Here is a 14,133-nt window from a genome sequence, read left to right on the forward strand (position 1 = left end):
TGTAAAGCATATCATTATTCTCAAAACATTTGCTCTCCCCTTAAGACCCTGGCAACAGGTCTTCATTTTTTCTCCTCCCTCCCCACTCCCTCTCCCTCATGAACCCTTCATAATTTATAAATTATTATTTTGTCATATCTTGACCTGTCCGATGTCTCCCATCACCCACTATTCTTTTGTCCATCCCCCAGGGAGGAGGTCACATGTAGATCCTTGTAATCAGTTCCCCCTTTCCAACCCACCCTCCCACTACTCTCCCTGTATCACCACTCACACCACTGGTCCTGAAGGGATCATCCACCCGGGATTCCCTGTGTGTTTCCAGTTCCTATCTGTACCAGTGTACACCCTTGGTCTAGCCAGACTTGCAAGGTAGAATTGGGATCATGATAGTGGGGCCGGGGGTGGGGGGGCAGGGAGTGAAGCATTTAGGAACTAGAGGAAAGTTGTATTTTTCTTTCTTTTTTTTTTCCTTTTCTTTTTTTACATTTTATTAGGGACTCATACAACTCTTATCAAAATCCATACATATACATACATCAATTGTATAAAGCACATCCATACATTCCCTGCCCCAATCATTCTCAAAGCATTTGCTCTCCACTTAAGCCCTTTGCATCAGGTCCTCTTTTTTTCCCCTCCCTCCCCGCTCCCCCCTCCCTCATGTGCCCTTGGTATTTTATACATTGTTATTTTGTCATATCTTGCCCTATCCGGAGTCTCCCTTCCCCCACTTCTCTGCCGTCCCTCTCCCTCATATGTACCAGTGTACAACCTCTGCCCTATCCAGCCCTGCAAGGTAGAATTCGGATCATGGTAGTTGGGGGGAGGAAGCATCCAGGATCTGGGGGAAAGCTGTGTTCTTCATGGGTACTACATCGCACCCTGACTGACCCATCTCCTCTCCTAAACCCCTCTATGAGGGGATCTCCATTGGCCGACACTTGGGCCTTGGGTCTCCACTCTGCACTTCCCCCTTCATTCAATATGGTAATATATATATACATATACATATATATATTCTTTTATTTTTCATCATTGCTACATCACACCCTGACTGGCTCATCTCCTCCCCCTAGACCCTTCAGTAAGTGGATGTCCAGTGGCCTACCAATGGGCTTTAGGTCTCCACCCCACACCCCCCCTCATTCACTATGAGATTTTTTTGTTCTGATGATGCTGGATACCAACACTTGTGTTTTTAGTTGGAGTGAGCTCCCTTGCAGCTGGGTGCTGCCCTCCAGTTCTGCCTGAGTTTCCTTTGCTCTCTGCTGTGTGTGAGCTGCTTATGTTGGAGCTAGCATTCACGGGAAGCAGAATAGACCTCTCCATGGGGCTGGTGTCCCCAGAAGGAACTCTGAGAGGCGGGTGTAATGGTTTCAGAACTCTGGTGGCTGAGGGAGCAGGCTCCCTTAGGTGTCCCACCTGCTGACTCCACTGTAAGGAATCTTCTACACAAGCTTTCCTCTCAGCCCAGCAGCTGACACTTGGGGTTGGGGGAGGGACAGTCACGCTCTGAATGGACCCTTTGGGCAGTCTGCCCTGGTACTGTCAGCTATGCTGCCTGGATATAGCTGACATGTAATAACACGAAATTCAAGGACAAAGAAATTGTTCTAAACTTGATTGCCGCATTGATTGAACAACTCTTCTTGATATGACTGAATTGTATGATATGTGGATGAAGTGCCAATAAAACTGTTATTTATTTCTTTTTTTAATGGCTGCTTCCTACTGCACTGCAGCCTTAGTCAGCAGTCCTCAACACCAACTGGAGGTGGGGCAAATTCACCCTAATTGCCCCTCGGGGAGACTTCTGCTTGTTCCTGAAGCCCAAGCTGAGGGGTGCATAGGTAGGCAGGTAGTGCTGGCTATGAGAGCAGACTTTACTGCCCTTGCCTTCGGTAGCAATGTGCCGTGGCTTGCAGCTGACAGTGTGCAAGTGGGGAGATGCTGGTACTCCAAATGGACCCCCAGGAAAGTCCACCTCAGCCCTCCCTTCCAATGTATGTTGACGATGGGTGTCCATCTCCAAACTCACTGCCATCAAATTGATTTGGACTCCGAGCAGCCCTGTAGAGTAGAGTAACATTGCCCCTGTGGGGTCCTGAGACTTTAAGTCCGCACAAGAGTAGAAAAGGTCATCTCGCTCCTTTGGAGCTGCTGGTAGGTTTGAATCACACACCAGACAGCAGTCCAGTGTGTAACCACCACAGCACCAAAGCTCCTTGGCTGTGGTGTAGCATCACTGCAACATGCTGTTCCTTAGCACACAGCACGTCAGTCCTCAACACAGAATGAAAGGGGGACCGATGGGGAGGCCTGCCCTGCTGGTCCTGCGGCCGGAGCGCTGGGACATGAGGGAGGGAGGGAGAGCATGACTATGAAGGCCAACTTCACTGCACATGTTTCTGTAACAATTTCCAAAAAATCATTTTATTTGAGGGGTATCATATAGCTCTTACCACAATCGATACATCCATCCATGTGTCAAGCACATTTTTACACTTGTTGGCATCATAGTTTTCAAAACATTTTCTTTCTACTTAACCCTTTGTATCAGTTCCTCATTTCCCCCTTCCTCACTCATGAACCCTTGATAATTTGTAAATTTTTTTTTTCTGGTCTTACACTGACTAATGTCTCGCTTCACCCACTTTTCTGTTGTCCATTCCCCTAGGAGGAGGTTATATGTAGACCATTGTGATTGATTCTCCCTTTCTCTTCCCACCTTCCCCTGACTGTCCTAGTATCATTCTTATCTGTACCAGTGTACATGATCTGGTCTAGTCAGATTTGTGCAGTAGAATGGGGTCATGGTACTGGGAGGGAGGAAACATTAAAGAACTAGAGGAGTGGAGAGGTCTGAGGGCTGGACAGCTGTCCCTCCCCCCAGAAGAATTTATTACAAAGGACAGCACTGAAGCTACAGCTCAGGGAGAGGGCCATGTCTGATCAGAGCGCATGGGAGCAAATGAATGGGAAGGAAGAGAGAGTGGAGCACGTTCTGGCTCACCAAGCCTTGATGACGATATTCCCACTCAGAGCAGCCAATTCCCAGAGACCATATGGCTGGCCCCACTATGAGACATGACATCCCTCACTGACCCATAGCCCTACAGGGGACAACACTGGAGATACAAGGTGGGAATTGTGCCCAATCTGAACAGAACATCAAGGGGAAGAGAGGAACGAAGTTTCCGGGAAAGACCAAAAATAGACTTTGGGGCCAGGGCTTGGCACCCCATCAGACGCAACCAGAAAACACTCCTAAAGGCCAACAAACAGTCCTTGAACTAACTACAGACTTTTCTTTTTTGTTGCTGTGGGTTTTTTGTTTTTGTCTTTGTTTTTTTGTTGTTTAGTTTTCTTTTGTGGCTTGGTTTTGCTCTGTCTTGTTTTTGTGCATGTTATTATCCGCGAGTCTGTCTAAATAAGATAGGCTGGATGAACAATCTGGAGGAGAAAAAACGGGACCAACAGTTCTGGAGGGACATGGGAGAGGGTGGGGGGTGGGCAAGAAGTGGTGTTAACAAACCCAGGAAAAAGGACAAAGGAAAAACAAGTGATCCAAATTGGTGGTGAGGAAGGTGTGGGAAGCCTGGTAGGGCGTGATCAAGGGTAGTGTGACTGCTTCCCCACCCCCACCCCCACTATCACGATCCCAATTGCATGATCCCTTTGCATCTCACATACTTGTAAATGACATGATTCTATATATAGAATATCCTAAAGAGCTGGCAAGAAAACTCGATTAGCAAGAATTAATAGATGAACACAAGATCAACAAACACCACCACTCAGAAATCTGAAAGGGAAAATGCAGAAAAAAATTAAAGCCTCAAGTTTTCAGATCGAAAGATTCTATAAGCAAAACCACAAAGGAAGTAGTCAAAGAAGATGTAAAGAATACAGAGCCGTGGCACCAGAAGAACTACGGTGCTGAAAGCCAACTGGTTGAGAGAGGTAGCATATGATCGAGAACCAATGGTGCGGAAGAAGAAGTCAAAGCTGCGCTGACGGCTTTAGCCAAAAACAGAGCTCCAGGAAGGGAGACACAACCAAATATCTCACCAGTTGATGGAGTACTGGAATTACTCACTCACCTATAGCAAGAGATTTGGGAGACAGCGATTTGGCCTAATGATGGGATGAGATCCTTATTTGTACCCATTCCAAAAGAGGTGACCCAAAGAATGCAAAAATTTCAGAACAATGTCACTCCTATCGCATCCTGAAGATAATACCACAGTGGTTGCAACAGTACATTGACAGGAAGCGGCCAGAAACTCATGCCAGATTCAGGAGGGAACATGGAATAAAGGATGTCATTTCGGATGTCAGATGGATCTTGGACGAAGGAGAGAACCTGAAGGATGTTTATTTGTGTCTACTGATGATGCCAAGACACTTGACTGTGTGGGTGATAACAAACTTTGGAGATCCTCGAGAATGGGATTCCAGAACAGTTGTACTCAAGTGGAACCTGTATATAATTCAAGAGGCAGTGTGCAGACAGAAGGAAATGTTACATGCTCTCAAAGCAAGAAAGGAAAAAATTAAAATCAAGAAAGGTGTGGGTCAGGGCTGTATTCTCTCACCATACTTACTCAATCTGCCTGCTGGGCAAACGATGAGCAAATCGAGATTACATAAAGAAGAATGCAGCATGAGGATTGGAGGAAGACCTATGAACAAGCTGTCATATACAGGTAACAGCTTTGCTTACTGAAGGCAAGGAGAACTTGAAGCACTAGCTGTGCAGCACTTCAGAGAGGTCTAGGACAGCAGAGTTACCCAAGGCAACGTACCCTTTGATCTTCCATGAACATCCAAGCAAGACGAAATTCTTAACAACTTCACTCTTTTCTCCATTTATCTTAAAGTCCCGTTGGGAGGATTTTGGTTTTCTTTACATTGAGTCATAATCCACACTGAAGGCTGCACTCCTTGATCTTCATCAGCAAGGGCTTCAAGTCCTCCTCACTTTCAACAAGCAAGGTTGTGGCGAAAAGAACATTATCTTTTCATTCCATTTTTCAATAAACTTTTAAAGTTCCCTAGTGGCAATTTAACAACAAAAGAAAAATATTTCCAAACATATTATGGGCAAAGGATTTGAATAGCCATTTCACCAGAGTTCTGTCACCAAACAAATAAAAATATGCTGTTATTAGCCATCGTAGATATGCAGCTAAGAAACACAGAAGTTACCACATTTTACTACCGGCTAGGAGAGTGTTCTCTGGTGGCGTACTGGGCTACCCACTGAGCTGATAACAGCCAATCAGAGGCTTTCTACAATGAAGAGTCAGTCTCAGAAATCCAGAGGTCGTTCCTACCCTGTCCTAGACTTAGAGGGTCACTATGAATCGTAATCTACTCAGTGGCAGTGAGTTTAGTTGCGTGTGTGTGTTTATGATAAAAAATAGAAAACAACATGTTGAGGATGTGGGGATATTGAAAGCCCTATCTATTGCTGGTACAGTACAACTATTGTAGAAGACATCATGATAGTTTCTTTAAAAAAGAGAAAAAACTAGCACATGACCCAGCAATTCCATTTTTAGGTTTATACTTAAAAAAAATTGAAAGCAGAGATTATCAAAGATGTTTGTACACCACCAAGGTTTCTAGGAGCAGCACTCTATGGATACACACATATAATGGAATACTACTCAGACAGAAGGAGAAATGAAGACATTATGCTGAGTGAAATAAAACAATCACAAAAGAATTAATATTATATGACCTCAAGTATACAAAAAAGGCAAGAATATATATATATATATAAAACCAGAGGCAGGAAAGAGTGGGGAGAGAGCTTACCAGTGATTCAAAAATCACACAGATTAAGGCACAGCTGACTATTGTAATTGAGGTCAAAAGCTATACCCCTGTAAAAAGGTGAGTTGGTGAAGTTGTGTGATAGATAAATTTGCAAATGACAGCAACAACAACAACAAGGAGTATTTTCTGAGGCTGTTTACTATACAACCACCACCTCATGAGATTTGGTTCCTTGGTTTGAAGGTTTAGGGCAGGGGTCCTCAAACTTTTTAAACAGGGGGCCAGTTCACTGTCCTTCAGACCCATCGGAGGGCTGGACTTTAGTTTAAAGAAAACAAACTATGAACAAATTCCTATGCACACCGCATGTATCTTATTTTGAAGTGAAAAAATAAACGGGGCAAAAACACCCAGCGGGCTGGATAAATGTCCTCAGCGGGCCGCATGTGGCCCGCGGGCCGTAGTTTGAGGACGCCTGGTTTAGGGTCACGGTTTCATGGGACATTCCAGTCAGCTGGCCAATAACATGTTCAGCGTTTCTGTTCTCTCTCCCAGGGTGTGCTTAGGTCTTAAGAGCGTGCTAGAGGCAATCACAGGGATAACAACTGGTCTCTATTCATCTGGAGCAACAGAGAAAGCAGAATCGGGAATAGGAGGAATATGGAATATGTGACTAGTTCCCTCTACGATTAACTGCCTCCGTTGCTATGAGAGCAGAAAAACTACACGGTTAGGAAGCTAGCTGGAAAAATCCTCGTGAAAAAGAGAACACAGAATAGAATCTCAAATCCTCATTGACTCTAGACTTTCTAAATGTGGGTGGTGGATGAACCTCTGAAACTGTTGCCTTGAGATAATCCTAATCCTAAAATTTAAAATATATATATTTTCTGCTGTTATAACTGAACAATATGTTAGTTCAACTAGTAAAAATATAAGTCTGCCTGGAGCATTATCTCCCTTGAAGATCTACATGGGGTCATATTGCCAGTAGCAACGCACAAGATTAGACAGGAAATTTGAGGCCTGTGAATTTATGTTAATGATGGAGAACCAATTCAGAAAGGAGGGTGAGAATATTGTACAAATTGAAGCATGTAATCAATTTCACTAAATTATTCATGCGAAAACTGTTGAATTGGTAAAAGTTCTGCTATGTATATTCTCAGCAACAGCATTTTTTGACTTTAGGGGAAAAAGAGACTGTGACATACAATGAAGGTGCCAGTGCAGTGTGATATGCAGGGAACACAACCTTGCTGAAAGCCACACAGAATGCCAAGAGAGACCTCATTGAGATTCCATGTTATATGAACTTTTACGCCGACTTACTGATAACATTTTATCTAATAAAAGGTTTCTATGACAGAGTTTGGCATAAGACTCTTTTATTGTAGCAAGGTTTGCTAGAGGTCATTTACACTAATCTACCTCTTTGTTTAACCAGTATTTACTGAATGCTCTCTTAAAGCTTAAGTTTTATTTAAAAAAAAAAAAAAGAACCTAGTAGTTATATTTAACCCAACTGGTCTGAGTCAGTTCTCTGTGTTCTGCCACATTTCTTGAAGACAGATAGTTTAGCTAGATCCCTGCAGGAGTTTGTTCTGACACACCGGTTATAATAAACTCCAGCCTTTATTTACCTTCTTCAATTTCATCATAGAAGCATTACTCAACTTGTATAACAATACAGAAATAATGCATTTGGGGGTTCATCGTAGCACTAGTCATAATAGCCAAAGACAGAAACGACGTGGAGGAGTTACAGCAGGGCACACACGCGCGATGGAACATTACACGGCTGCAGAAATGCGGCCTGATGCATGCCACAGCACGGATGAGCCGGACAGCGATGCCAGTCACAAAAGGAGAGAGATCACAGGACCCTCTTCCACAGCAAATACAGAAAGATCAAATAGTAGCAGTGGTCAGCAACGGTGAGAGGGGGGAAAGGGAGTCATTGCTTAGGGGCCACGGAATTTCCCTTAATGGTTATGGAATAATTTGGTAACAAATAGTAGTGATAGATGCACATGACGAGCATAATCAATGCTACTGAACTGTACAGGTAAATGTTGAGTTGGAACGTGTTTTATTTTATTTAAAGACAAATATACGTGTACATTGATTTTGGTAAATATAAGTGAATATAGGATGTTAAAATTACATGGGGGCTTTAAAGAGTTGGTGGAAAAAATTTAAAGATAAGGCATTTTCCAGGGACTTTTTGAAGACCCTTTGCATCTCACATACGACAGCAGAACAATTTTTAAAATGGAAGGAATAAAAAGAGAAAGATAGAGGTAAAAAGGGAAAATAATGGTAAGTAAATAGAGCTTCTTTCTAATGCCAGAATGAAGCTTAAAACTAACATTTTCTTTAAAACCTAGCCATATGCATTATCAGGCATTAACTCACTGTGGTAGTCAAGACCCTAGCCTCCATCTAGCACTGAGTGAATAATGAATAAATGTTTACTAAATGGATATATTGAGTTCTGTTTCGCGATCCCTTACCCACTTCCCTAACTCAGAGTTTACTTACGACGGTTTGGATTTGACGTATCTGAACTCCGCGCAATATGAAGTAAGTAAATCTGTAAGAAGGAACACGTGAGAATAGGGGCGCTTCTGTGAAACGTGGCATGCTGGGAGAGTTAGAACGAAGGAACACTCTCAGGACTGTCGCTCTGCGTTCTAGGCTTTTCCCTGCTCTCAGTCAGCGGTCTTCAGCCTCAGCCTTCCAGATGTGTCTCTTTAGCTCAGCCCCTCCTTACTGTTCCCTGGAACTAGAGCCACAGATTTCTAAGCATCTCGTCAAGACAATCTGTGAAGAGTCTCTAACGTACAGCTGGCCCTCCAAGGCTGCCGATTCTGGGGCGATGGGGCGGGATTCCAGAAAGTCCACAAGAATGAAGCCATGTGCAGGCACAGCCTCCCGCCATTGCACAGAGCCCCGTCTCTCTGCAGCCATTGTCTGAGTGTTGTTCACCTCGGGCCGCCTGCTGGCTACTTGTGGTGTGCACCCCTTACTTCTGTGCAAAGTGGTTCCTAAAAAAACAATTGGGTGGTCAAAGCAACCCCTCAAAGGCTAAGAGGAGGCATAAAGTAAACTTCACATAGCATTTGCATTATATATTATATGTAATCCAGAGCTGATTTAAAGTAAGGAGGATGACATACATTATAAGAAAATATGAAGAAAAAAAAGGGGGGGAGGGAATAGGATGGCATTTTATTTTAGAGACTTGAACATTTGAGGATTCCGGTATCCACGGGGCTCCTGAGACCAATCCCTGTGGATACTGAAGGATGAGTGCACAGCTCTGCCACTCAATTTCTGCACAGTTTAAACGCAGAGTCCTCTATGAATACTGTCCAGTCCCAGCCTGTCCTTTCGACCTTCCTTTCCCATGACTCCACGCTCATTATTCAGATTCCCAAGCACATGATATAGTTTCCTGCTTTAAACCACTGATAGGAGGCGCACTGGTGATGTGGTGGGTTACATCATGGGCTTTTATCCACAAGGTCAGCAATTTAGAACCACCAGCTGATCTGCGGAAGAAAGATGTAACTTTGTACTCCTATAAAGCTTCATCGTCTCAGAAACCACAGGGGGCAATTCTACTCTGTCCCACAGCATCCCTATTAGTCAGAATTGACTCAACGGCAGGTTAGAGTTAGGTCAGTTTAAACTTTGCTTATCAAACGTGACCCATCTACCTGGGGTTTCTAAGGCTGTGAATCTTTTTGATCACACAAGTCAATAGTTCAGCCATATCGATGAGGGTTGTACAATCATCACCACACTCAATGTAGATTATTTTTACACACCCCCCCATGGTTAAATCGCTTTAAAAATGAGTTGAACAGTCACCATCGATTCCAGTGCTTCCACCCCTTCCCTCATACACTGTTTTCTCCCCGCCCCGCCCCCCCCAGCCCTCCCGACCTCACCTATAAACCCTGCAACAGTGCTTATTGCTAGGGAGCTACTCCTTCACAAATTGAAACCCAAACAGAAACAATGAAAAACAAAATAATAATGCAGAAATAAAAACACTAATAATGTGTCAGAAATAAAAGACCACCATGACTATTTAAAAGGCGAGGGAGGAAATTTTTGTCATGGTGCAAGCAGGACAGAGGCGGTGAATCTTTAAGTGAGCAGATAGCCTAACTTTTCTCCAACAGGGCAGCTGGTGGGTTTGAACTGCTAGCCTTCCAGTTAGCCACCCAACACGTAACCCAATCTTGCTGCTGGGTGCCAGTGAGTCAGTTCTGATTCGCAGCACTCTAGGTACACTGCCTGGTCCTATGCCTTCCTCACAATTGTTATGTTTGAGTCCTCTGTTACAGCCACTGCGCCAAACCAGCTGCCTCTTTTCTTGCTGCCCTTCTACCTAGCATGATGTCCTTTTCCAAGATCGGTCTCGCCTGGTAACGTAGCCAAAGATCATGAGATAAAATCTTGCCATCCTTGCCTCTAAGGAGCCTTCTGGCTGTGCTTGTTCTTTGAGCAGCCCGTGGTACTTTCAACATCCTCCTCCAGCACCAGAACTCAAATGCATCGATTCCTCGGCAGTCTTACTTATTCAGTGTCCAACTTTCACAAGCCCTACAAGATTAGCTGAAGCAATCTGATCTGGAATAAAAGCTAAAGATTCATAAATAAATAGGCTCCAGATTTAGAAAACAAAGATCTTAAAACATTAAGAAGTGTGAAAGCTCAAGCAAGAACCTAAGGATAAACTTCGACGATCCGTTTTAGATGGAAGAGAGAAGGAAGGAAAAACACTTGTGAATAAATGAGAAGGGTTAAGGAATCTATCACAGTGGCCTCCGGTCCAGACAGACTTCTGACAGGAGAGCCGGCCCGGTGTTGTAGTGGTTAAGCACGGGGTTGCTAACGGGAAGACCACCTGTTTGAATCCATCATTGCGCTCGGGGAGAAGAAACCTGGTCAGCTGTTCCTACAGCGACTGTAGCCTAGCAAATCCTTTGGGGGCAGTTCTACTCGATCTTGTAGACTCAATACCACATAACACTTCTGAAAAAGATGTTTCTTGGAATTTGAAAAATAAGATGCAACTAAGCGAAAACAAATTTCAAGTAACTCTAACTGGATTTTAGAGAAAACTGCATGCAAAAGAGCTAGAGAGTAACCAAAATGACAGAGAAGAACCAAGTCTCATGACTGATAAACTACCTAACAACCTACCGGGAGACCAGAAGCAGGGGGATGGTTCTTGGCTACGGAGGATAGGTCAAACCGGGCCTATATTTGATGTTCCTGGTTAGAACTTGAAAAATGCAAAGCAAAACTCAATTTAAAAAAAGGGCCTAGTAAACTGGACTACTGTGATCAGAGGACTGTCTAAGAGTACTGCCCTGAGATATTCTTCATATCTTGAACCAAAACTACCTTATGCTCTGAAAGAACCTTTTAACAGAAAAGTAGGATGCATTAAAATAAAGCATCTGGCCTGTTAGACTCATGCTCTTTTTAAAAGAATCTATCTTAAGTCCAATAGGTTAACTTTTTTTTAAAAAAAAAGCAAAGATGATGAGATGATAAAAGGTAAGGGAAACTAGAGTACTGGACATGGAACAAACAGAACACAATGAGAATGTTGACAAAGTAAAAAATAATGTAACTGATATCATAGATCAATTTGTAAGAAAATCGCTCAAGCGGAAACTTTCTGTATAAACTTTCACCCAAACCACAATAAAATGTTATTTTAGAAAAATACATGTAAAAGAATATCATACCTAAAAGTCAAGGCATTCTGTTCAGCATGTATAATGTATCTGAATTTCCTTATTTCTCTGTCTTTCTGTTTGTCATCCATGTGAGGAAAGTCTGCATACTCGGATCCAACAGGAAAAGCGTTATAACCACATCCTATGAAGTACAATGCTCCTGTTCCATCGCAATTTCTCTACAAAAGTGAGTAAACCAACAAAACTGAGTTTCCAACGCTGAAAAGACACTTTGCAACGTATTTTTAAAAGCTTCTCATCACACTTTGCATCGAGAATGTTCACTAAATGTTCTGTAAGAGAGTCAACAAGAAATACAAAATGAAATCTTCCCAATGTAGCATAGGTTTGCCAGAGCTACCTGGGCTAATCTCTACAATCAAGGCGGTACTTGATTTTAGCGATTAATATTATCTTATTGAAATCACAAATTGTTTCACTGAGTCAGATATCTCTCTCCAAGGATATTGTAAGATCCTAGAGAGTTGTATATTATATATCCTCTCAAGTACACCTATTAAGAGTATCAAACATATAGCACTCAATAAATAATCACTGATTAGCTCATTTTTATGTTTTGTGTTGTGCTACTGGCTAACAAAGCCAGGAACTATAAAAATTGGAATTTCTTTTTTTTTTTTTTACTGAATGCCTACTTCCTGAATAAAATCCAAGAGCAGAGAAGGGAATTGTATAAGACTTTAACTTCTGAGCACTTTATTTGAAGAAGGCTATGGAAGACAGTGAAAACTCACAATCTATTTGCAGCACCCCCATTGACATTAGTCCTCTAGTGGACTCCCAAGAGCATTGTCTAGGGGTGTGACTAGGCTTGCCCTCAGGAGAGTGTTTTGGATAGTGGATTACTGTAGATATAGTTTCGTTAAACCTTAATGTATTATCATGTTTTCCCCTTTTAAAACTAGCTCCAGTTTCTATTATCTTCTTATTTCTTTTGGATCTTTTTCTGTGTTTTATTTTATTGTCATTGTTGGTTTTTTGGGGAATGATTTTCTTTATATAAAATTCCAGACAGGTAATCCCTAGAAATAGTAACTAGTCTTCTATGGCAGGGAGGTTTGGGGTGTGGGGAAATTGGGAGCTAATAATAATGGGTACAAGAATGAAAAAAGTGGACGGACAACAGAAAAGGGGGTGAAGGTAGATGTCGGACATGGCAAGATATGACAAAATAATAATTTATAAATTATCAAGGGCTCATGAGGGAGGGGAGAGCGGGGAGGGAGGGGAAAAAATGAGGACCTGATGCAAAGGGCTTAAATGGAGAGCAAATGCTTTGAAAATGATTAGGGCAAAGAATGTGCTTTATACAATTGATGTATGTATATGTATGGATTGTGATAAGAGTTGTATGAGCCCCTAATACAATGTTTTTTAAAAAAAGAATGAAAAAATGTTCTAAAATTGTAGTTATTGTTAAACAACTCTTCTGGATATATTTAAACCATTAAATTGCAGGGCACATGAATTATATGCCAAAAATCTGTTAAAAAATAAAGTCTATTTTCCTAATTGCTCCAAGCACAGTAAAGATTGTTCCTCTATGCTCTCACAATGCCATGTTATAATCACACTTATGGACCAGTCTTCTCTTTGACTTCTCTGTCTTCATGGACTGTGACTGAGGCCATGAAAAATAGAAAAGGCGCTTTTCAAAGCCCCAGTGCCCAGTGTGACCAAAGGCCCACCCTTTGTTGCTGCTGTTAGTTGCTGTCAAGTTAATCCTGGCTTGAGGCAACTCCTTGTGTGAAAAGTGGAACTTTGTCTTAGCATCTCCAAGCTGTGACTTTTAAGCACATCACCAGGCCTGTCTTTGAAGGCACCTGGGGCTGATTTCAAATGGCCAACCTGTTAGCTAGTATTTGAGTGCTTAATCATTTGCACTACCTGGGGCAGGGGTCCTCGAGCTTTTTAAACAGGGGGCCAGTTCACTGTCCCTCAGACCCGTCAGAGGGCCGGACTATAGTTTCAAAAAAACTATGAACAAATTCCTATGCACACTGCACATATCTTATTTTGAAGTAAAAAAACAAACAGGGCAAAAACACCCGGCAGGACAGATAAATGTCCTCAGCGGGCCGCATGTGGCCCATGGACCGTAGTTTCAGGATGCCTGACCTAGGGGCTCCTGTCTTCTCTTTAGAAGTGTTTAATAAATGTGACTTATAAATAAATAAGTATTACTTAAATTAAGGAACCTACCTAGAAAGTTGTGGGGACAGTGAGCAAATGTTTATAGAATTTAATAAATGTACAATACAAAAATACTAATGAAAAATGAATCCATGTGCTTGAGATTTAAGTATGTATAAATAAAATCCGAGTTAAATGTTTGTCCAAAGTATTTTTATACTTACAGATTTCCCTTCTGCCCAAATGACTGCTCCAACTCCTGTTTTATGATCCTCTGAAAGACACATTAATGGCATTTAATGCAATAAAAAGTAACATCTGTGAGCTTCGTAACTATTTCCCCCCAAAATAACTACTTTTACTGAAACAGACTTCACAAATGTAGCAGTAACTCCTGACATCTTCTCTAATTATAGAAATG

At 42.3% G+C, this 14,133-nt stretch overlaps 1 protein-coding gene across 3 annotated transcripts in view; it reads right to left on the reverse strand.

Annotated features, from left to right (window-relative positions):
- Positions 1-14,133, reverse strand: part of CDADC1 (cytidine and dCMP deaminase domain containing 1) — a 73,503-nt gene that overhangs the window by 30,898 nt on the left and 28,472 nt on the right. For 2 of the 3 annotated variants that reach the window (XR_012780093.1, XM_075532924.1), the window contains exons 5-6: positions 13,937-13,986; positions 11,568-11,737 (exon numbers count right to left, since the gene is read on the reverse strand). Coding sequence is in view for 2 of the 3 variants with exons in the window: in XM_075532924.1 (XP_075389039.1) it covers positions 11,568-11,737; positions 13,937-13,986 (220 nt within the window). In the remaining variant the exon portion in view is untranslated. Of the gene's footprint in view, positions 1-8,958; positions 9,348-11,567; positions 11,738-13,936; positions 13,987-14,133 lie in introns of those variants that run through there. The other variant, XM_075532925.1, reaches the window with a different exon arrangement.

The sequence above is a fragment of the Tenrec ecaudatus genome, chromosome 15 (genome assembly GCF_050624435.1).
Source record: "Tenrec ecaudatus isolate mTenEca1 chromosome 15, mTenEca1.hap1, whole genome shotgun sequence".
NCBI classification, from domain to species: domain Eukaryota; kingdom Metazoa; phylum Chordata; class Mammalia; order Afrosoricida; family Tenrecidae; genus Tenrec; species Tenrec ecaudatus.